Source organism: Thrips palmi, unplaced genomic scaffold (genome assembly GCF_012932325.1).
Source record: "Thrips palmi isolate BJ-2018 unplaced genomic scaffold, TpBJ-2018v1 HiC_scaffold_19, whole genome shotgun sequence".
In the NCBI taxonomy this organism is placed as follows: Eukaryota; Metazoa; Arthropoda; class Insecta; order Thysanoptera; family Thripidae; genus Thrips; species Thrips palmi.
Genome location: NW_023144628.1, coordinates 10,027,967 through 10,050,221, shown reverse-complemented (window position 1 = coordinate 10,050,221; position 22,255 = coordinate 10,027,967). Strand labels below are relative to the sequence as shown.

General features: G+C 57.9%; 1 protein-coding gene across 12 annotated transcripts; it reads left to right on the top strand.

Moving 5' to 3' along the window:
• The first annotated feature begins 160 nt into the window (after nucleotides 1-160).
• LOC117646003 (MAP kinase-activating death domain protein) lies at nucleotides 161-22,242 on the top strand. 12 transcript variants are annotated; one of them, XM_034386618.1, is made up of 30 exons: nucleotides 161-327; nucleotides 5,929-6,106; nucleotides 7,327-7,495; nucleotides 7,582-7,732; nucleotides 8,593-9,268; nucleotides 9,348-9,479; nucleotides 9,562-9,632; nucleotides 9,711-9,834; nucleotides 10,097-10,123; nucleotides 10,297-10,490; nucleotides 10,571-10,715; nucleotides 10,794-11,160; nucleotides 11,239-11,639; nucleotides 11,724-11,819; nucleotides 11,895-12,143; nucleotides 12,512-12,586; nucleotides 12,871-13,638; nucleotides 13,707-14,019; nucleotides 14,101-14,321; nucleotides 14,724-14,894; nucleotides 15,302-15,458; nucleotides 15,583-15,715; nucleotides 15,792-16,008; nucleotides 16,120-16,392; nucleotides 16,469-16,648; nucleotides 18,394-18,402; nucleotides 19,977-20,049; nucleotides 20,132-20,178; nucleotides 20,327-20,432; nucleotides 20,765-22,242. In XM_034386618.1, the coding sequence occupies exons 2-29, from the start codon at nucleotides 5,957-5,959 to the stop codon at nucleotides 20,390-20,392; spliced, it is 5,655 nt and encodes a 1,884-aa protein (XP_034242509.1). In that variant the 5' UTR covers nucleotides 161-327; nucleotides 5,929-5,956; the 3' UTR covers nucleotides 20,393-20,432; nucleotides 20,765-22,242. The 12 variants fall into 12 exon arrangements, with proteins under 12 accessions (XP_034242509.1, XP_034242505.1, XP_034242510.1 ...); XM_034386614.1 differs by having other exon boundaries at nucleotides 8,578-9,268; XM_034386619.1 differs by lacking the exon at nucleotides 18,394-18,402.
• Nucleotides 22,243-22,255: the final 13 nt, after the last annotated feature.

Below are 22,255 nucleotides of genomic sequence, written 5' to 3'. Positions count from 1 at the left end.
AGTGGAAGGGGATGAAGGGGGTGGGCCGCGTTGCCCGCGGTGCCCGCGTGGGGGGTAGGGGGGGGGGTGCCCCGTTCGGGCCATGCGGCCAGGACTCCATCCCCCGGGCGAGGCGGGGCGGCAGGGCGCTGCCAGGGCACTGCCGAGGCAGTCAGGCTCGGCGCGGGCGAGAGGCGTGAGGCGGCATGAGGGCTGCACGCCCCCGGGACAAGAGAGCAGCACCAGCGCGAAGGCTGGTGGCCTGGCTGGACTGTCGGGCCACCCTCGGGGCCACCCCGCGCTGCACGACTCCATGAGGGAGCCCCCGCAGCCCCGCAGGCTCGCCAGGTGAGTGGAGTGCTGGAGCACTGCGTAGCAAGTCAAGTCTGCTCGGGGAAGCAGCACGGCGATTCTCAAGAGTCCTTTCGTCACTCTCTCTCTCTCTCTCTGTCGCACTCATGGGGCTCTCCCTAAGGGCGAGAGAGAGAGAGAGAGAGACGGAGCGACAAACCAATCTTATGAATCGCTCGGCGGCGCGGCGCGAGCAAGGAGCCCCGCCCGGAGCCCGGACCTCCCTCTCTTCTCTTGAGGGGGCCTTCTCGGCGTTCATCGGGGCGGCACGCTGCGCACGCTGGCACGGCGCGGCCGAGGGGCTGGACGGGACGGGCTGGACCACCCCGATGCTTGTTGCTCGCGTTGCTCGTGACGGCCGCGCTGCCCGAGGGAGGTCCCGCAGTCCCGCGGTCCCGCCCTGCTCTAGTGCCGTAGGCCGCGCTGGGCCGCGCCGTGGGCCTTGCCCCTCGAGCGCGCGGCCAGTCGCACGGCCTAACCTATCCTCCAGTCTAGTCCGAACCGCGTCGACGGGTCTGGAGCCGATTGCTGCTTCCGAACAGTGCTTTCGTCGCTCTTGTCTCTCTCGCACTCGTGGGGCGCCCCGAAGGGGTGGGAGAGAGTCAGAGCGACGATAAGCACCGCACTGTGGGAAAAAATCACAGTAAATCCTGTAGTGATTAGTACAGCTGTCACTGTAGTTCAGCGTACAGGATTTACTGTACTTTTTTAACAGGATCTACTGTACTTTGTACGGGATTTGCTGTACCACAGGAGTGAAGTGCGGAATATCCTGTAGCAGGTACAGTACACTCAAAATATGGGGTGCCCAGCAACTGGGCGCCTTTGTCGCCCGCCCCACTTTTTAGGGTGCCAAATGTCGCCCAGTTCCTGGGCACCTTTGACACTCAGTCTCGGGGTGGACAAACCATTAAAAAACCTGCCTTCACCCATGGCTCAGCAGCGACTGAGGTGCCAAAGGTGCCCAGAATCTAGGCACCTTAGTCGCCCAGGATCTAGACACCTGAGCATGCTCTACCATGGGAGAGGGCCGGTCACTGTGATTTGTCCACCCCGAGACTGGGCGACAAAGGTGCCCAGAAACTGGGCGACATTTGACACCCTAAAAAGTGGGGCGGGCGACAAAGGCGCCCAATTGCTGGGCACCCCATATTTAGAGTGTAGATAGATACTGTAGCCAGGCACGGTAAATCCTGTGTTCTGAACTACAGTAAATCCCGGCAAAAAAATTAACGGGATTCACTGTGGTTTTTTTCGCACAGTGCGTTTGTCGCAGTCTGCCCCGCGTGGAGACTAGCCGAAGCCGAGCCACGCGCTCGCGCCTCTTCCTCTCCGACGCGACGGCAAGGGCGTGAAGGGCGGCCGGTCCGGGACGGCCCACAGTGGGCCAGAAGACCGGTGGAGGCGGCCAAAACCCCAGACGAGTTTTCAGCCCCAGGGTCGCTAAAAAGGACTCAAACCGAACGTGTGACCCCACCAAAGGAGTCCTCGTTCGAAGACCAATCCATTGGTGGGGACACACGTTCGGTTCGAGTCCCGTTTAGCGTCTCTGGAGTTCAAAACGCGTCTTGAGTTTTGACCGCCTCCACCGGTCTTCTGGCCCACTGTGCGGCCGGGACGGGGATGTTGGACGAGTCGAGAGTGGAGCGACGCCCCCCCCCCTCTCCGCCCCTCGCGGCCCCTCCCACACACGCGGCGCGCCGACAAAGGTCAGCAGGCCCCGCCAACCTGTCTCTCTCGCACTCCAGAGGGCCGACCCGTGAGCGCGTCAGTGCGAGAGAGACGGAGCCTGCAGCGGCTAGCAGCGGCGCCACGCGCCACCGCCGCACGGTCGGGGTGGGCGCCGTGCGCAGGGAGCCAGCCGCGGCGTCGGAAGCGCCGATGACGTCAAATCTGCGGTGACGCGGCGACGCGGTCGTGACGCGTGCCCGTCCTGCAGTGTAGCAGTCACCGCGGCAGGGATTCTCACTAGGGGGTGATGCAGCGCGTTGGGCCGCCGAGTGCGCGGAGGCGGCGCCTCCTGCTTCTTAGGAGTGCAGTGAGACACCGCCACACTCGAGGAAAAGGTGTTATCTCGCTCTGCCAGTCATCATCCAGGCGCGCGTTGTTCCGCTCATGAGAATTTTCCCGCCAAAAGCATTTCTCCCCGCGGAAAGCATTTTCTGCCAAGAGCAGTTTGTGACCACGCCTCTGAGGCCACAGACAGATATGTCGTAACAGACAGTGGGCTGGTCAGGCCGGTCAGCCTCGCAAGTGAAGTCAAGGAGGTAGGCAGCCCGCTCGCCACCGTGCTGCTCCGCATTGCCTACCCTGGCCTCGTCGGGCGCTAGGGCTTGGCACTTGGCCGGTTTGGCCGGCCCGGTGGATGGCGGTGGCGGATGCGGCGGTCCGCGTGTGGTACGAGCGGCGTGCGTTGCGGCTCCACGCACTGGGAAATGCTGCTGCTATTCTGCTGGCAGCATGGCCCCTCCTACTTCCGCACGCACGAACTGGGGCTAGCGTCGGGAATCGGGATATCCTCACTCAGCCTCACTCCTCACTCGCTGTCGCCGTGGTTTGGATGTTGGCGCTCGGCCGGAACCACACACTGCCACTGCAGCGCGCTGGTGCACTGTACACCGACCGGCAGGCATCGGCAGGTTGGCTGCACTGCGCTGCTCTGCCGGGCGCCAGGCGCCGCCGCCAGGCCGACAGCCACGCGAACACGTTTCAGCCACGTTCAGCCAACAGCGCGCGAGTGTGACGACATGGACAACGGAGTGGAGGCTTTCGCGGAAACTCGCACAGACTCCTCGCGAGTGCGACAGAGACGCGAAACCGGACTCGCATGGAATTGAGGTTTGGAACTCGCAGCGGAGGTTGACGGTGTTTACGGGCAGCCCCCATGGCGCATCGTGGCACCGCGGCCGGGGAAACGGAAACGGAACGGGGGGCTTTTCGGGGCAAGCTGACGGGCTGGCGGAAGGCGGGGAGAGGGAGACACTTGGCGGCAAGTGTGCGGGTGCAGGGCGGCAGGGCCGGCAGGGCCGCGACGCGAGGGCCGTCCGACCCGTCCGACGGCCAGGGGGCGGGGAGGGGGCGGGGCGCGTCGCGTCGCCACGACGGAACGGAGTAGTGTTGTCGGCGCAGCTGGCGGTTCGGTTTTCGTTTCGGTTTTCGGTTCGGAGGCTCCGGGGCCCACACTCGTTTGTTCTCGCCGGCCGCGCCCGCGTCGCGGGGCCCGCAACTTTGCTCGAAAAAAAAGCCAATGAAAAGCAGCGACATTCATTAGGCCCACGGCAGTGTCGCCACCTGGCGGGCCGAGGTGCGGCAGCCGCGGCAGCCTGCTGCTCCGAGTGAGGTAATGTAGAGCAGCGCGGCAGCAGCGTCGTCGTGGCCGACCGGCACGCACACTCATTCCCAGAGTCGGCTCTCTCACACATACACGGGACGCCCCATGGGTGCGAGAGGGACAGAGCGACGAAACGACTCTCGGAATGAGTCTGGCGGCGGGCCTGCATGTCGCCCTCCCCCCACGTCCCCCCACGTCCCTCAGTGTAAGCCTGAGACAAAGTAACGCCGCGTCAAGCGCACTTCCCCGCCGGCCGGGGATTTGCGGACCCATTCTGGAGCGTGATCCATGGCGGGGCGGTGTCCGGCGAGAGTGTGGTGGCAGTGTCCGCTCCGTGTCGCTGAGTGGCCCCCCCGCCGTCAGACCGCCGCCCGGCCCGGGCGAAAGCCGCGACGCCGCGACCGAGCTGCCTAACAGCCAGCTGCACTTATCGAGCAACACATGGCCGACATGGCCCGCCCGAGTACTGCCCCCTCCCTCTTCCCTCTTCCTTTCCCCCGCCGCCGCTCTCGCGACACGCCGCCGCTGCCTCCGGCGAATGTTCCACGACTGGACTCCGAAGCCGAATGGACATCGGGCAAAGTTTCGGCGCGAAACACGCGAAAGGCGGCGAAACGGTCACATTTCGGACATGCTTAGGTTAGGTTGGGTTAGATTAGGTTAGGTTGGGGTAGGTTAGGTTAGGTTGGGTTTGGTTAGGTTAGGTTGGGTTGGGTTAGGTTAAGTTGCCCAAATGCTCGCTTCCAGGCAGTTTCCCTCTGTTCTTCCCGTTTCTGCCTAGTATTTGCAGGCGGCGTTTGGGCGAAGGGGGCGGCCAGGCCATGGCCCGACGGATGTCTGCGGCCGGACATGCCTCCCGTCGAACTTGATGCCGCCTTGATGCTTCCCTTTGTGGCTGCCGCGGCGGGCTGTCGTGGCAGACGCGTCTGCAGAAACAGAATAACTGTCGACTCAGTGGAGCGGCCCGGCCCGGCTACCCGCGGCTCTCCGTCTCAGTGGCGCTCAGGGGCACCGAGGGGAATACTGCGCCGCCGGAGCGTTCTTCTTTTGACCAAAAAGTACAGTGCAGCAGAGACTCGCCGTCGCTCTTCGTTCCCTCCGCGTAACGAATTCACCGTGTTCAATGCACATTCACCATCCCGACTAACTTTCCATAACGAATCATCTCGCTGATTTGGACGGAACCTTCGCCGGGGCCAAGTGAACTTTAAATTTGAATGAGTGTATGCTCGAGGCGGCGGGGCGGCGGGGCGGCCCCGAGACCTCGCCCGAGACGGCGACTGCGGGCGCCCCCCCCCCCCCCCCGGGCCTGAGGCCTTGTGCGGCACTTGATGGCAGCCGATTTAGGTCAGATCCACCCCCTCGGCCAGCCCGGCCCAGCCCGGTCCGCCCCTCGCAGCCCGTTGGACCGTTCCTGCCGTCCGTCCCGCTCGCACGCTCCGCCAGCACGGCCAGCACGGCCAGCACGGCCAGCACGGCCAGCAGCGCTAGACCGACGGACGCCGCGCTAGTACGGGAGTACGAGGGCCAGCCGGGCGATTCCGAGTCGTTCGTCGCCGCGTCTCTGTCGCACTCACAGGGCGGGCCCGGCCGAGGCCCGGCGGACCGCAGGGGTGCGAGCGAGAGAGCGGCGAAACGACTCCTCGGAGCGGCGCGGCAGGGCTGCCGGGGGCGGGCCGGGCGGGCCAGGGGCGGCCAGGGGGTGGGGCGGCTGCCTTGGATCGATGACGACTAGGGTGGCCACTCGTCCCCGCGAGCGCGCGAGCATGCGGGCAGCCCGCAGGCCTCGGCTTTGGCCCCGCGCGCGGCGGATAGGGTTGCCACCTGGCTGCCTCGCGCCCTGGTTGCCCCGCGCGTCCTCCAGTATGGAAACACAACGGATTATCGTCATTTCCCTTTTCTATTTCGAGACGGGGAAGCTTCCCACGCACACTCTCGTCTCACTGCGCTCAGCGCGGCCGGCCGAAATGCCAAAGTCAGGGCCAAAGGGCGGCTTCGTTCCGTGCTCATACAAAGTGTACACTGTAAAAATAACTTGTAGTAGTAAAATATATTTTTGCCCAAGCGCGGTGCAAAGCGCGAACACCTGTCCGTGGGCTGTCAGGCGGCGTTGGTGTCTCGTTACGTGCTTGTTTAAAAACAGGCCTGAAAAAAAATCGAAAGAAAACAAAGCTCGGAAAGAAATGTGTTGAATAAAGTGTAAATTTTGTTATGTGTGGCAATGTGAGTGGTTCCGCGGCAATGACCAAACTTATTTTTCTTTGCAGGCGTGCGTGAGGGCGCGCGAGGCGGTCCATGGACATCCAGAAGAAATGGCTGTGCCCGCGCCTCGTGGACTACCTGCTGCTCGTTGGGGCGCGCCCTTCGGCCCCCCTTGGCGGGCCCGGCGGCCCCGGACAGCACCGCTCAGCCAATCAGGGCGGCTCCGGGGCGCCGTCCATCCAGGTTAGTCTCGCCCCGCGCCCCGCCCCGCGCCCCGAGCTCCAGCACGCCGTGGAGGGTGGCGGCATGTCGAACACACTGTTAAAAAAATTATGAATTTTCAAAGCAATTTTGATGACAATTTTCGGAACACGGATATGAAATTTACAAACATTGCAATTTTCAGAACTTGATGCGAAAATTCGAAACAATTTCGTAAAATTGACAATTGTTGGTAATTTTCAAACCATGTTCTGAAAATTGCGAATCTTAAGTGTTGATTTTGAGCACACAATAGTAATTTTCCGAATCCGATTGTAAATTTCATAACTAGCTCAAGAGGCGTGGCCAAGGGGCGCTGGTAGAGTCATCAGGCAGCTGACCCTCCGCCTCCCGTGGGACGTGGTAGCACAGCGGTAAAGAGCGCGCACCACAAGTCAAAGATCCCGGGTTCGAAACCCACTGATCAAAAGCAGAATCGGTTCACTAAATGACATAAGGCCGCATAGGTGTTCATATACATGAACACTTGGTCGTCCTTTTGCTTAACTGCCCTAAAATGACCTCGCAAACGCGAATATGAATTTTCATAACATGATATGAATTTTCATAACGTGATTGTAAAACAATTTACAATCATTTGTGATTTTAATTTTCATAACAATTGTTTGTGAAAAAAAATGCCAACCAATGTTATGAAAATTACAACTGAAAAAGTCAAAATCAGTTAAATACCAAAAAAAATGGAAATAATAAGGCTACCTTAAAAAAATAGAGTGAGTAGTACGGCTGGACAGCGACGCCATGAGCGAGGTCGTGTCGATTTCCTTGGCGCTTCTGCTCGGGGAAACTGGAGAACGCGCCCTCGGGACGTGCCCCTGGGACGTGCCCCTGGGACGTGCCCCGAAGCCTGAAAGTCCGGTGGGGAATAGCTGATGCCTCTCGGCTGCCGACTCCCACTTCGGGAAGGGCGAAGAAATTCGCGGTAATGCGATACCGCCTCAACGAGGTTGTTTTTGTTGTTGTTTTTTTGTTGCTTCGTGGCCGTGTGTTTTAGCGACAGTGTTGCCACCCCCTTCTGATTGTCCGAAAAGATGATTTCTCGGTGACGCATGCGGGCGCGGCTTCGCCGCTTAGGGTCCCTACTTGGTCATGCTGGCGAGCCTGGCTGGTGTCGGTCACGCTCGTCACGCTCGTCACGCTCGTCACGCTCGTCACGCCGGTCACGCTCTGGTTGTCCGCAGACGCCGGAGCTGCTGCGCCGCTACCCGCCAGAGGACCACAAGGACTTCCCGCTGCCCAACGAGGTGGTGTACTTCTGCCAGCCGGAGGGATGCGTGTCGGTGGGGCCGCGGCGGACCACGCGCAGGGAGGCCAACTCCTTCACCTTCACCATGACCGACAAGGACTCGGGTAAGCGCCACCCTCGGCCTATCGCACCCTTGTGAGACACCCCACGAGTGCGAGAGAGACAGACCTGCATCCGGTTTTGCTTGCAGGGAAGTGCCGGTACGGGATCTGCGTCAACTTCTACCGGCCCGTGGAGCGGGTGGCCGTGGGGGGCGTGGGCGGCCGACGGCACTCGTCCACCTTCCGGCGCGAGTCCTGGAGGAAGAGCATGGAGAAGAGCTCCGACTCGGCCTTCTCCAGGTGAGCCAGCAGCACCCATTCAGCACCAGTCAAACCCATTGTCATCTTTCTCTAATTTAGCAGTCTTCTCAAAGTCCAGCATTTTGCTTCAAGTTAGTATAGTAACTGACGGGTCGCACTGCGCTGGGCGCACAGTGACCACAGATCCCGGCCAAGTCGGCCTCCCTCGCGGACAGTACAGTACAGTCCGGTACAGTAACAGTCCGCCGAGAAACGCAAGCTGGCAGTCGTCGAGGCTGTCCGGGAATACCGGGGAATCCCGGGGAATACCCTAGCCGCCAGGAATGCCTCTGCAGCCGCCTATGGCCGCAAGGCCGCATGGCGGGGGGCAGGGCGCCCTTTGCTCTTGGCAACATCTATCTGCCTCGCCACGCAACTCTGCTCTGGGCGCAAAGTGAACACAATCCGCTAAAAATAAAAACTCACCCTCTTAGAAATTTAGAAAAGTCAATGTTTCTTCAATTTCCTGCCTGAGAGACCGCAAACCGACGCAAACTTTCCTGGTCGCATGAAAACTCGTTTTCCTGGTCCAAATGTCTCGCAAGTAAGGAATATTAGAGCATCATTATCTATTTCATCAGTTTTCTCAGATTGTGGGAACAGCAGGGGGTCAGACTTCTCGGCTTTCAGCTGCAGATAACGGAAACATTTCGAGTGCATTCTTTCGTCTTTGTCGTTAGGCTCGGTTAATGGGAAGCCATATCAGTCGATGACAGTGAAGCGCGAATCGGTGTGACGTGGCGTGGCACGTGGCACTGCGCGACGCAATGTGACGAAATGCGTGACGTCAGGGGCCGTGGCGTCGCCGTGGCGTGGCGGGGACGTGGCGTGACGGTGACCCTCAGGTCGCATGATTGCAGTGACTACCGCAGTAACGTCGCCCCCAGCGACTCGGACCGGGAGGCGTCGAGCTGCAGGGAGGCGGACCAGGTCCCGGGGGCGGCGGGGGCGGCGGGGGCGGCGCTAGCGCAGAAGAAGCAGGCGCGCCTCGGCGTGCTGCCGGGGGCGGCGGCCAACGACTCCGAGAGTGGCGGCTCCCACTCGCCGTCCCCGAGGGCGTCGCTGCGGCGGCACCGCGTCCGCAACCACACCCTGACGTCGCTGTGCGTCGTCTCGCACCACCCCTTCTTCAAGTACTTCCGGGAGTGCCTGTTCGTCCTCAAGAAGCTGATCGACGCGTGCAACGACGACACCTCGCCCAAGCGGGTGGGCACGTCGAACCGGCAGCAGGCCCGCGACACGGTGTGGAGCGTGCTGACGGGCTGCGCGTACGACGGCACGCCCTCCATCGTGCTGCACGACGTGCGCGCCATCGAGACCTGGGTGCTGCGGCTGCTGAGCGCGCCGGTGCCCGTGCCCTCCAAGACCCGCCTGGAGCTGGAGATCCTGTCCGCCGCCATGCAGCCCTGCATGGTGCTCGCCCTGCCCGACCACACGCGCTTCTCCCTCGTCGACTACCCGCTGCACCTGCCGCTCGAGCTGCTGGGCGTGGACATGTGCCTCAAGGTGCTCACCCTCATCATCCTGGAGCACAAGGTGAGCGCGGATGGACAGGAAAGCGTTTTCTTCTCTAGTGCTTGTCCGACGCCGTCACGTCAACTTGTGTTCGGTGCAGGTGTTGGTGCAGTCCAAGGACTACAACGCGCTGTCCATGTCCGTCATGGCCTTCGTGGCGATGCTGTACCCCCTGGAGTACATGTTCCCCGTGATCCCCTTGTTGCCCACCTGTATGTGCGGAGCGGAGCAGGTACAGTCACGGAAAGCAAGCTTCGTTTTGCCGGCTTTTGTTGCATGGGTAGACTCACCATTTTCTCTGTTTCCCCTTTCAGCTTTTGCTGACTCCGACTCCGTTTGTGATCGGTATTCCGACGAGCTTCCTAATGTTAAAGAAAAACTTTTGGTAAGATTGTTTTTGAGTTCGGGTAAGTTCGAGGGGCTAGGCTGGCTGGACACGATTAACTTTCTTTTGTTCTTGCAGCCTTCCGGACGACATCTGGTTGGTAGATCTCGACTCGAATAGACTGAACTTCCCTTCTGGAAGCGACGAGGTACCACCGCTTCCTGAACCTGAAGGAACAATACTCAAAAACCACCTGAAACAGGTATGATCCGAGTTTTCGACTGCTCTTTTTTACTAACGACAAAAAAATCAATGCATGATGAATAATGATGGAATTAAATTCATTCGTATTTTCCGTTGCGGACGCTCAGAGCCTTGATAGAGCCAACTTTGGCTGCTTTCACCGTGCATGGATTTACCGTTTGGATAATTTTGTGTCTTTTCAACTTTCTTCCTAATCTGTTGCTTGATGTCTGTTTTTCTTCTCTTCGATATTGACTCCTTTCTCTGCTTCCTCCCGAAAGGCCATGCAACTCATGGACCAGGCTCAGGTGGGTGCTGTACAGCTTTGCGTCATTCCGTTCTTCACCCCTCTCTCGACAAATCTCATTTCCATCTTCCAAGCCGTTATTTTACACATTCTACATAGAAAAGTTTTCAATGCCAGGTCTCGTAGTGACCTTCCACCAAGCCGTGCAGTAAGAATCCTCTCTTCCCCGTCCAGGCGCTCAACAGCCTGTCCCTGGGCGGCTCCTCCCCGCTGCCGCCCACCACCGCCGCCTCGCCCGCCGCGGGGACCAACACCAACACGCCGCACACGCCGGGCACCCCGGTGTCCATGACGGGGACGGGCACGCCGGGCCGCCGGCCCAGCGTGGGCCCCGGCCACCCCATGGGCCACCCCATGGGCCACCAGCAGTAAGTACCCGGCGGCGCTGGCCACACCTGTCTGCCAGCCCTGCCAGCCCGGCAGTCGCCTAACGACTTTGTTCTTGCAGCAGCGCGCCGAGCAGCCAGCGAGGGTCGGTGCAGCTCATCACGGGCACGGGCACGGCGCAGCAGGGCGCCTCGCTCGCCAACATGAACCCCTTCATCTACGGCAACGACGTGGACTCCGTGGACGTGGCCACGCGCGTCGCCTTTGTGAGTGCGAGCTCGCTGTGTCAAGTTTGAGTCGCCTCCATGCCGTCCTCCACTGACACCACTGTGTCTCTGCTGCAGGTGCGCTTCTTCAACTCGCAGAACCTGCTGGCCAACTTCACGGAGCACACTCGCACGCTGCGCCTGTACCCGCGGCCCGTCGTGGCCTTCCAGATCAACAGCTTCCTGCGGTCGCGGCCCCGGAACTCCATGTTCCTGGACCGGTTCGCGCGCACGCAGGCCGTCGAGTTCCTGGCCGAGTGGGCGCTCACGCCCTCCAACGTGGCGTTCCTGCGCGTGCACACGGGCGTCGTGGACCCGCAGCAGGTCGGCGACAAGGCCAAGTGGTTCGCGCACAACCTGGAGCCCATCCACTTCACCGTCTGGGACGAGGGCAGCTCGCTCAGCGGCGCGCTGAAGGCCATGCGCCGCACGGAGCAGCCCACTGGTGAGTGCTCCGAATACGCCAGACTGCAGGTGTCCTCCGTTTGAACTTGTCGCGCTGACTTGGGCCCCTGCGTTGCAGACGAGAGCGGCTCGGACTCGGAGGGCGCGGAGAGCACCAGCTCGTCGTACTCCTCGCTGAGCGACCTCGTGTCCGAGATGGTGTCGTCGGACGTGTCCCCGGGCTTCCTGCCGCAGCCCACGCCGCTGTCCATGTCGAGCGGGCTGGACCCGCACACGGTGTACCACCCGCCAGAGGCGCTGCAGTACCCGGGGGCGGCCGAGGACCAGGCCAACCAGGCCGCCGCGGGGCCGGGCGGTGCGGCCGCGGCGGGCGCGGACGGCGACGCGGACGGCGACTCGGGGGGCCCCGACGACGACGACGACGACGAGGACTCGTCCGACAGCGACGTGAGCTCACCGGACCGCCACCGGCCGCCGCCCGGCATGCGGAGGGAAAGCGCGAGGGACGCGGCCCGCAGGGTGAGTACGCCAGGACTGGTCCAGGACTGGCCATTGGTGGACAGCGCCGAAGTCCGTCGTCATGACCTTCCCTTCCCCTTCCAGGAGAGCGCCGACGCGGACCAGAGCGACGGGCCCGGCTCGCCGCAGCAGAAGCCTGGCACGCCCAAGATGCCCCGGATGTCCGTGTCCAGAGCCCCGGTGAGTGCCGCCCCGCCGTTGCCGTCCCCCCGTTGCCGTTTTCGTCGCTGACGTGCCCCTGGGACGTGCCCCCAGGTGCCCGTGAGCCCCAACCCCATGCTGACGCGGCAGCCCAGCATCGGGAACGTGCTCGCGCGCACGTCCAGCTTCGGGTCGCCGTCGCAGCACAGCGGCCCCGGCTCGCCCGGCTCCCCCGGCCAGGCCGGCGTGCAGCGGCAGGGCTCCCAGAGCTCCATCCTGGACCACATCACCTCGCAGGCCAACAAGGTGCTGCGGGAGTCGCGCCAGAGCAGCCAGGACGGCATCCTCGCCCAGATGGACAAGGTACGTCCAGGCCAGTCCAGCTCCACCTTCACAGCATGAAGCTTTCTGTGCTGTCTGTCCGTCCGTCTGTCCGTCTGTCTGTGTGAATTCTGGGCACTTCTCGTGATTTTTAAATAAAAAACTTAAGTTTTTTTTGCATTGTAAAACAGTGCCTCTATTCCAAACCGCATGCCATTTCTGAAAGTTTATTACCACTTGAAGGCACTCGTACCGAGCTGACTCCCGCGAACAGCGAACCGTTTGCCGCCACTGATAACGATCTTTCCTGTTGGCTCGATGTCTGTTTTTCCTGTTAGCTCGATCTGTCTTTCCTGTTGGCTCGATCTACTATTTCCTTCTTTTTCCTTCTGTCATGCATGATCGCTCAGTTAAAGGAGCAAGCCAAGGAGAAGCTAAGCGATGTGGCCATCGACGATGCGGGACTTTTCGCGCCTCTGGAACAGGTACAGCTGCCTTGCCTGTGTTGTAGCTTTTAACCACGTTACGAGAGTCGGCCCTGAATGAGAGTCGAAGTAGACCTCTTCTTCCAAACGTATAAAACACGCTAGGGCGCGCGCTGGGTTTCTAGACGCCCCAGTGAACGCTAGCTAAATCTGGCAGTGTGGTGGTGGCTTCGTTCCGTGCTAGAAAGGGCCGACTAGTTGAGGTCCGTTGACGGCCGGGCCCCTGTAGCCCTGGAAAGCCTTCTGCCACGCCGTGCCCCCTGACCGCACCTCTCTGCCCGCAGCTCACCATCACCACGAAGAAGGCCATGGGCGAGGCGCACAAGTCGATGCAGGACGTGAGCCGCAACACGCTGGGCGACCTGACCTACGTCAGCAAGAGCACGCTGGGCGACGTCACGAAGAGCGTCAAGGAGGTGGCGGCCAAGAAGGGGCTGCTGCCCCCGGGCGTGGGGCCGGCCATGGGGCCGCCCGGCAGCAACAACTCGCTCGTGCACGCGGCCGACGCGCACCGCCAGGGCCAGGGCCAGCCCAACCCGGGCAGGGACTTCCTCTCCAACATCAACGGCTTCGCCGCGCAGACCACCAGCATGTTCAGCGACCTGTTCGGCAGCAAGGGCGGCGGCAGGGGCGCCGGGCCGCGGATGCCGGGCGGCATGGCGGCCATCACGAGCGGCATCGGCATCGGGCCGCCGCCCCAGCAGCAGCAGCAGCAGCAGCAGAAGGCCAAGGCGCAGCCCTTCGGGCCCTTCCCCACGGGCCGCAAGGGGCTGGTGGAGAACTCGTCGCTCATCCGGCACAGCCCGTCCAGGAGGAGCCAGGACGACATCATGCGCCAGCAGACGTCGGAGCGCTCCACCAGCAACCAGGAGAACCAGGCCTTCCTCAACGACGTGGTGGCGCAGGTGCTGGAGGGCGAGGGCGTGGGCTGGCTCAAGCTGAACCGCCTCAAGAAGCTCATGGAGGACGAGAGCTACCGCAACCTGGTGCTCAGCAAGCTGAACCGCACGCTGGACAAGAAGATCGGCCCCGAGGACAAGGTCGACGACGTGGTGAGTGTCTGCTTCCGTACTGTCTGAAGACGGCCTTCGCGATGTGACGACGTTGTTCTCTGTTGCAGTGCGTCAGCCGGCCCGTGTGGAAGGCCATGCTGAAGGTGCTGGGCGCCGTGGTGAGCGGGCTGGAGGTGTCGTACGCCAACTACGGCCTCGGCGGCATGGCGTCCGCCTTCCAGGTGCTGGAGATCGCCCACACGCACTACTGGACCAAGGACATGGAGTCCGAGGGCATGTCCACGCTGGGCCTCGACACCACGGCCAACACCACCTCGTCCAGCATGGAGAACCTCAAGTCGCCCGACTCGCTGCCGCCGGAGTACCTGCTGCAGGGCCAGCCGCCCTCGCGGAAGTCCTCGCAGACCAGCTCCCTGAACGGTGGGTGCAGCCAGTGTTGCCAACCTCAGGCTGCCGGACTCCGGCCCGAACTTGTCTCAACTCTTCGGTCTCGCTTTGCAGAGGCTTGCTCACTGCCGCCGGAGGTGCGCCTGATCCAGGACCCCTCCGAGCAGCCCGCCGAGCTGCCCAAGTCCCCCAACAAGCCGCCGCTGCGGCCGGCGGTGCAGCCGCAGCCCGCCCCGCAGCAGCAAAAGGGGTCCTCGGCCACCGACATGTTCCGCGACATGTTCAGCCAAAAGAAGCACGCCTTCCTGTCCAAGCTGTCCTCCATCGACTCAGAGGTGCGTCGCAATCACAAACACAGCACCTCACCCGGTTCACGGTGGTTACAACTTGGGGAAGGACTCGACGTAAATTTCAATGAATTCGATACAACGACACTCGTTTGATCGCCAAAAGTATGACGGGGAGCATGGTGGGTCGGCCAGCCGTGAGGGTAGGCAACCGGCGGGCAGGCGGGTGGAGCGCACTGCCTACCCCGCGCTTCACAGGCGCTCAGGGTAGGCGACCGGCGGGCGGGCGGGTGGAGCGCACTGCCTACCCCGCGCCTCACAGGCGCTCAGGGTAGGCGACCGGCGGGCGGGCGGGTGGAGCGCACTGCCTACCCCGCGCCTCACAGGCGCTGAGGGCGAGAAAGTCGGACCTGACACTCCTTTTGTTGGCCGCGGCGCGGCGGCCTGCAGGCGGGGGGCGGTGGCCAAGGCGGTGGCGGCCAGGGCCACGACCTGTCCGTGTCCGGCAACGCGTCGGACGCCGGCTCCATCATCACCAACCCCGTGTTCAGCCTGCAACGCGGCTCCCTGCAAGCGTCCTTCCGTAGCACCGTGTCGGACAGCGAGATCGAACAGGGCAACGTAAGTGTGGACCCGGCCTAGCCATGGCCTAGCCTAGACCCGGCCGAGCGTAGCCCTGGCCTAGCGTAGACCTAGCGCTGCTCGTAGTGGCGACTAATAATCAAACTGGTACTTTAAAAAAAATCACACAACGCTTAATCATTGCCACTGCTTACATGGATCATGGCTTGCACGGGCGCTGCGCCACTCGCTACACGATTCCCCCGTCGAGACTGTCGGCCACACATAGTAGTGTTGCTGCGCGACCACCGCGCTCACGGAACTGGGGCTGTGCTTCCTGGCGTGCTCGAATGACGTCATCGATTTGCGATCACTCCTAGAGCTGCAACTCCTAACCTTCAGCCTCAAAAGAACTCACCGCAGCAGTTTGCGCGCGGATTTTGAGCCGTGTACGTTTGGTTTTGCAGTTCCCGCGCGGCGCCCGGCAGCCCAAGCCGCGCACGCCCAGCGTGTGGTCCAGCAAGTCCTCGCTCAGCACGGCCTTCAGGGGCACCTTCCAGAGCGGCAACCTCATGCCCGCCGGCTCGCCCAGCCCCGACCACGGCCGCACCTACCTGTACGAGGGTGAGTGAAGAAGAGGCACAGCAGCCCGACGGGCAGCGCGCTCGGCTCGCGATAGCAAGTCTCCGAGTTCGCGTCCCGACGGTGGCGGTTCGGTTAACTTTCCCCCTTTCTGGCGGCGTTTCAGGGGGGCTGATCGGCAAAGAGCGGTCCTCGCTCTGGGACCAGATGCAGTTCTGGGAGGACGCCTTCCTGGACGCCGTGTCCCAGGAGCGGGACATGGTGGGCATGGACCAGGGCCCCGGCGAGATGATGGAGCGGTCAGTGCAGTCCTCCAAAGAAGTAGCTCTCGCCCTGGCTCTCCCGACTGGCAAACTGACTTGATGGGGCCCGCAGGTACAACCAGCTGAGTGAGTCGGAGCGCAAGCGGCTGGAGCACGAGGAGGACCGGCTGCTGTCGCACATGCTCAACAACCTGGTGGCCATCATGGTCATGACCGCCGTGGACAAGAACGAGCTGAAGCGGAAGGTGCGCCGCCTGCTGGGCAAGAGCCACATCGGGCTGGTGTACAGCCAGGAGGTCAACAACCTGCTGGACCGCGTGGACTCCCTGGTAAGGCCCGCCGCACCCGCCGCCCAACGGCATTCGCGACCAAGGTTCCCTTTCCCTCTGTGGAGATTGACGGCGTGCTTGACGGTGTCCTTGACGGTGTTCTTGTCGCAGCACGGCAACGACATCGACCTGCGGCCGCTGGGTTCGCGTCGCGCGCACCGCCAGTCCTTCACGGTGCACATGGGCCCGGACGCCACCGGCAACATGATGTTCATGGAGGTGCGCGACGACGGCATGGTGCTGAGGACCATCATGGGCATCATCGTGGAGCGCTGGTGGTTCGAGCGCATCGTCAACATGACCTACAGCCCCAAGACCAAGGTGCTATGCCTGTGGGCGCGGCACGGCGGCCAGACGCAGCTGCACAAGTACTACACCAAGAAGGTAGGCCGGCGGCGTTGTCGGAGGCTGACGGGTCAACGGCGTGGACTGGATAACATGGACCCTGTGGGCTTTGCAGTGCAAGGAGCTGTACTACTGCATCAAGAGCGCCATGGAGGCGGCGGCCGCTCGCGGCCACGGGGTGGCCTCGGGCGCCGAACTGGGGGGCGAGTTCCCAGTCCAAGACATGGCCACCGGCGAGGGTGGCCTCCTACAAGTCTGCATGGAGGGCATCGGGCTCCTCTTTGCTCACAGCAAGGTACGTTCCGGCGTTCCCCGAGCCGACCACTACTGAGGTACTAGGCAGTAAAGCTTTACATATTTTTTTACTTAAGGAGAAAAGTTTCCATCCGGACTTGCTGTACTTTGTTCAGACTTTGTGTGTCTTTGGCCTGAAACTTTACTCCGTAGAACCTCAGATAATCGAAAGGATAAATTTTACGTCGATTCGCTGACGTCTTCTCTTAGCCAAATTTTCTGATCCCACAGCCAACGCCTTGGCTTGGCGCTTTAAAGTCTTTGTTTTTATTTTTATTTTTTTGTAAACAATCTTTCTTAATCTTGCACTTGATGCGATTAGCTCAACGTTCTTAGATTGGAAGCTATATCTGGCTCAGGTTCAATCGTTGAGGGACGTAAGGTTGTCTTCCCTTTTGCATCTGAAACCCGTGAAACCCATCCAAAAGAATGAAGAAGCATGCATTGAGACCCGGCCCGGAAACCATGAAACGCAGCTCGGAGGTTTTGCCTGCAACCACGAGCAAAGTTTCTGAGATTAAATTACAAAAGACCCTCCAATCAAAAAAACACTCCCTGACGTCACTCTCCTCCAAATTGAAAGTCCCTTAAAGATCCCTATGGAGTCACTTCCGCGGCCGAGGTAGAGCCAGTCTCCGGAAGGGCGCCCGCCGCGAACCGCGAACTCCATCGAATCGAATCAAAAAGGCATGATTCAGATGTCGGAATGTCAGCCGCCCCTCTTTACGTCATGACGTACCGGTGATATATACGCGAGGTTCTCTGTTGCCCTCCAGTGGCAAAATCACGCGAGCATTCCTAGATCTTCTTGCAAAGAGGCCATTTTGTAACATTTGGCACTTTGAGAAAGGGATTATGAAGACTTTTTTTAAGTATGAAAAGTAGACAAAAAAAGGGTCTCAATGGATGTTTGGCAATGTGCGTGTTGTGTTTAGAATCATGTATAACAAGGACCTCTCAAAATATTCCTCTTCTACTTAGTATTTCCCTGTGCTTGCTCATCTTTTTGCATCGTTGTACTCGTTTTTAAGAGTATTATTCATCACTTTTTGACTGAATCTGAGGTGGATATTCAGTCTGTGTGTCAGATAGAGAGCAGAGCCATACGAATGCGTAGTCAAACGTACGTTTCGGTTTTGCCACGTATTTTAATCTGAATTCACATACTGTGCCAGCAATATACAAAATACTTCGGTAGCTAATGCTTTCTTTTTTACTTTTCAAGTATTATTTAATCCCATTTCAAGTTGTCTGTCTTTAACATTTCTGCATGCTATTCTTTGTCCATATCCCAACCCTATCTTGGATTAAGTACATCCTTTGTTTCCAGTTCAGCCCTATTTGATTCTTTATCCACGTTGTTATTTAAATTTACATCATTCTTTTACAGTTTATCTTCACATTAATTTGAATGTTGTTTGTCGGATTTCTTTTTTTACATTACGTATAACTCTTGCTTAATCCTATGTTTATGTTTTTGTTCCACGTCTGTATATTTCACAGACGTGGATGGCCGGTATATAAACATGATTCGTTGCTTCTCCATATTCTTCTTTTGAATTATACTATATTCTTTCGTTGGAAAGCCTAGGAACTTTTGAGATGGTCCTTGACAAGAAGAAACGCACGTAATTCCATAAACAAATCTGCATTTGATTTTTAAAAAGAGCATAAAATAATGTGTTTTATTTCTTTCTTTTTTATAATCTTTTGACGCGCGTCGGAACCTTGGTGACGATTCAACAGGACTTTGAGGTACCTGTAACAATGAATCACAATAGACTGTTTCTGTAAATCACTTTGGTTTATCAATATCTATCTATATTTTAGTTAATTTTGCTTATCTAGATGTTGAGTTTTGTAGTTGATCACCTATACTTTGTTTTACTTTTGTTTTGACAATACTTACTGTAGAATTGGTGTCATTCCTATCATACTTTTTTTTAGAAAATATTCCAGACTTGACTTGGTGGCTCTTCCTCCTCCATTCCAATAACTCCCCATCGCCCCTTCCATTCCCCCTCCCCCTCATTCCTCGCCTTCCATGGGATGAAGCGCCCCGGGCGTGTTTTGCTCAATGGCATCCCAAGAATGCACCCGGGGTCTCCCACCCATCCACCCACACCCACCCCACCCCACTACTTCCTTTCCCCGTCCCACTCTTTCTCCCCTTCTCTCTCGTCCTACCTCGCCCCCTTCCCCCATCCCACTTCAACCCCCACCCCTCCCCTCCGCCGCCAATCAGAGTCAAGTACAAGTGGGTCAGTGCGGTGTTCGAGCTGAACAGACCATCTCTCAAGTGTCCTATCGCCTCCTTAGTCTCTTAGCCAGTAGCACCGCTGTGCACCGCTTGTCTGCATGGGTGTGTGTGTGCGTGTGCCGCATGCTGTGCCGCATGGTGTGTGCCTCCGGCCCCTCCGGCCCCTCCGGCCGTCGCGTGCCTTGCGTCCGTGAGCCGCGCGGTTTGGGGGCGCACGCGTCCGCACCTGTGGCGTTGGGCCCCTTCCTCGCGGGGCGTAGCGGGGCGGGGGTTGTGATTCCAGAGGACAGGCCAACGGCGCCAACGGCCGCGCGGTTTACGGACGCTCCCCTCCCCGCGTCGGCCGTCCACGGCCAGTGGACTGTCTCCACGAGTCGTTTCAGTCGCTCCGTCTATCTCGCACCTGTGAGGGACGCAGAGACAGAGCGATGGAAACGACTCTTTGATTCAGTCTGCAGGGCAAGCACGCCCTGGCCGGGCCGCCGCCTGCCTGGCGCCTGCCGTGGACGGGGTAGGCAACGCGGCGGCGGGACGCATTGGCGTGCACCGCGTTGCCTACCCCGGCCACGTCGGCTCTGATGCTTCCGCTGCATTTTGAAGGCCGCAATCGTAGCGACCGTTTGACGCTAGGTCAACTAGTGCCGTTTTGATTTTAGTGCCGGCAAGCGGCAAGGCAAATCCCCGGACAAACCATCGCCACTCCGGATAACGATTGCTCTAAAGCAGGACCTGTCCCCAGCCCTCCCCAGAGCGCGCCTCCGGTCCAGGCCGTCGCCGCGACAAGCAGAACGCAAACTTAAGCAAATCTTTGTGCACGAAAGTTAAACTTTTAGTTTTAGTTTAAATAACATGGTAAACAAGTAAGCGTGGACTGGCGCCTCTAGCTGGTATCGGGGAGCAAACTCAGAAATAGGTGGCCGAAATGGCGTCGAGTCGTGGCAAGCTTGGGCAAACTCGTTTCGACCACCCATTTTTGACTGGGGAGGGGAGGGGGAGAGGGACCTGAGCGGGAATGGCAGGACGACAGTCCCGACCGGTTCGTGAACGTCCCCTCCCGAATCTGTTGCAGTTCTTCGTGCGACTTGACCACGTGCGCAAGTGCTTCTGTCTGCAGGGTGGAATCTTCGTCCTCGAAGAATTTAGTGAGTGTCCCAGTTGCGCCTGAATGTGTGTTTCTTGTACGTAAGAACCGGTTTTGATGGACTGTCAACCTGTTTATTGCAGATCCAAAGACTAGGCAGTTGATTCAAAGGAAGTACAAATCTTCAATGGTAAGTCCTAGCCGATGCTGTGTTAGCAACAGCAACTTCTTATTTTTCAAATTCATGTTCATGTATTTTGTTCAGCAATTTTTGTTTTTGTTTTATCAATTTTTGTTAGGTTTTGCTCGTGTTGTTATTGTTTCGTTTGCATTCTTAGGCTTCTGAAGCTACTCTTTCGATGCATCGCATCATGTCAGTGGCATACGCACAACTGGTTCGGTAGCTCCCTCCATCAGCAGCTTCTATTTTTATTTTATTTTTTTGTAAGTTTTTACTTAATTTGACATTTTTCTTCTCCTCCTTTTTCGTTTTCTTTAAAAACTTTTTTTTTTCAAAGTGCTATTATTTTTTGTACCGTGGCGTGGTGCTGCAACGATTGTATTGTGCTGCACCGCATCATACAGCCGCGCGCGTCGGTTTGCCTACCTCCCATTACCATTACCATTAAGGGCTAGACCCTTACTGCCTCGAGGCCCACTTGACAACCCCTTGAGGCCTTGGGGGATGGACCCAACAGGGCCCTTGTGCGGGAGAGGGAGAAACCAAGGAAATGAAATGCAGCAGCGTTAAATCCAGATCTTTCCCTCCGTTCCAGGCCGACACCATCTGCTATTCGGTGTTGTGCGTGTTCTCGTACATCGCCGCAGGCCAAGACAAGAAGAAAGCCATCCCTCCTTCCCAGCCAGGACAGGGCCATTGAGAGATTGTGCTACCGAGAATGCTTACTATAGCCAAAAATGAAGTAACAGTATATTATTTTTCTGAAAATGTAAAAACTGCAGGAAAAAGTAGATTGAAATTTATAATTTTGCTGTACCATATGTATATTACAGGCTGTATAGTTTTGATGTAAGAACCTATTAGGTGAGCAGGTGGGTGGATTGGAGCCACAATGCTCCACGTGAAATTCTGAAGGCTATTGGATATTACAGAGAGGTCTGATCTCTTTGAGAAAATACTTACTGTAAATATGTATGTTTGGCATAGTCCACAGTGTTCCTGGGAATTCATCATCTTAAGATAGTTGCAACCAAGGGTAAATGCATCAAGAAAATCGTTTGTATTGGGAGTGTTTTATGGCTTTTATGTATACCATTTTGATATTGAGATGAACTGTTTTTGACTGTACCCCATCCTCCCTTTGGTTTGATCAGAAGAATACTGTAAAATTTGGTTTACAAATCTTACAAATTACTGTTGATTGAATTTTGAACATTATTTAATGTTCTTCAAAATTAGAGCGAAGGTGTGTCCAATCCACAATTTGAGGACACCAAACCAAATTAACTGCACTTATGCTTCATCTTTTGACAGATTGAGCCGCTGAGAGATGCACTTTGAGGAAGGATTTTAACAAAGCTAGGGTGGGCACTTTCACAAACAGATTTTGAAACCTGTCACCAAATATTATAAGGTTACGTTAGATGTGTTTGACAATACCTCACTGTCTTTGTTAGGGCAGGAGTGCTCATCTAGGCCTATGGTCGCCCCTCACATGTGCGCACATTACCTAGAAGTCCACCCCTGAGTAGCTACTTTATTCTTACTCCCTTTTAGTTATAGTCAAAAGTCGAATGAGGACTGTTCATGGAAAGATCAGACTAGGCGTCTAGCAACAGCACAAGAGGACTATCGTTTTTTTTGTAATTTGTGTTACATTTTGTACAGAGTTGATAAGTGTTGATTGTTAAATCCTATTTTGTTGCAATGGTATCAAAGACCAAACTTCCCAGCTAGAAATGTAAAGATCGTCAAAGAGATTGGCTTCCTCAGCATGCGAGAAGCATCTCTAATAATGGCTGCTAATTGTCACACAAAGGCTAAGCAGCCAAGTGTATCATTCCATCTCATTAACAAACTTTTGAAAAGCAGTAAAAGGATTCTGATCGCTATAACACAAGTTGGACTAGCCTGTTCTCCAACCCTGTCAGAGACATGTAACTAGACACTGTCAGATGTTGTCGTCTCTCATATGCCAAAGTTTTCTTCATAACAGATAATTCCTGCCTTTCAGAATGTCATGCAATATGTTAAAGAACATATCATGTTGAAATAAACCCACACAAAATAAAAGTATCCTCTTATT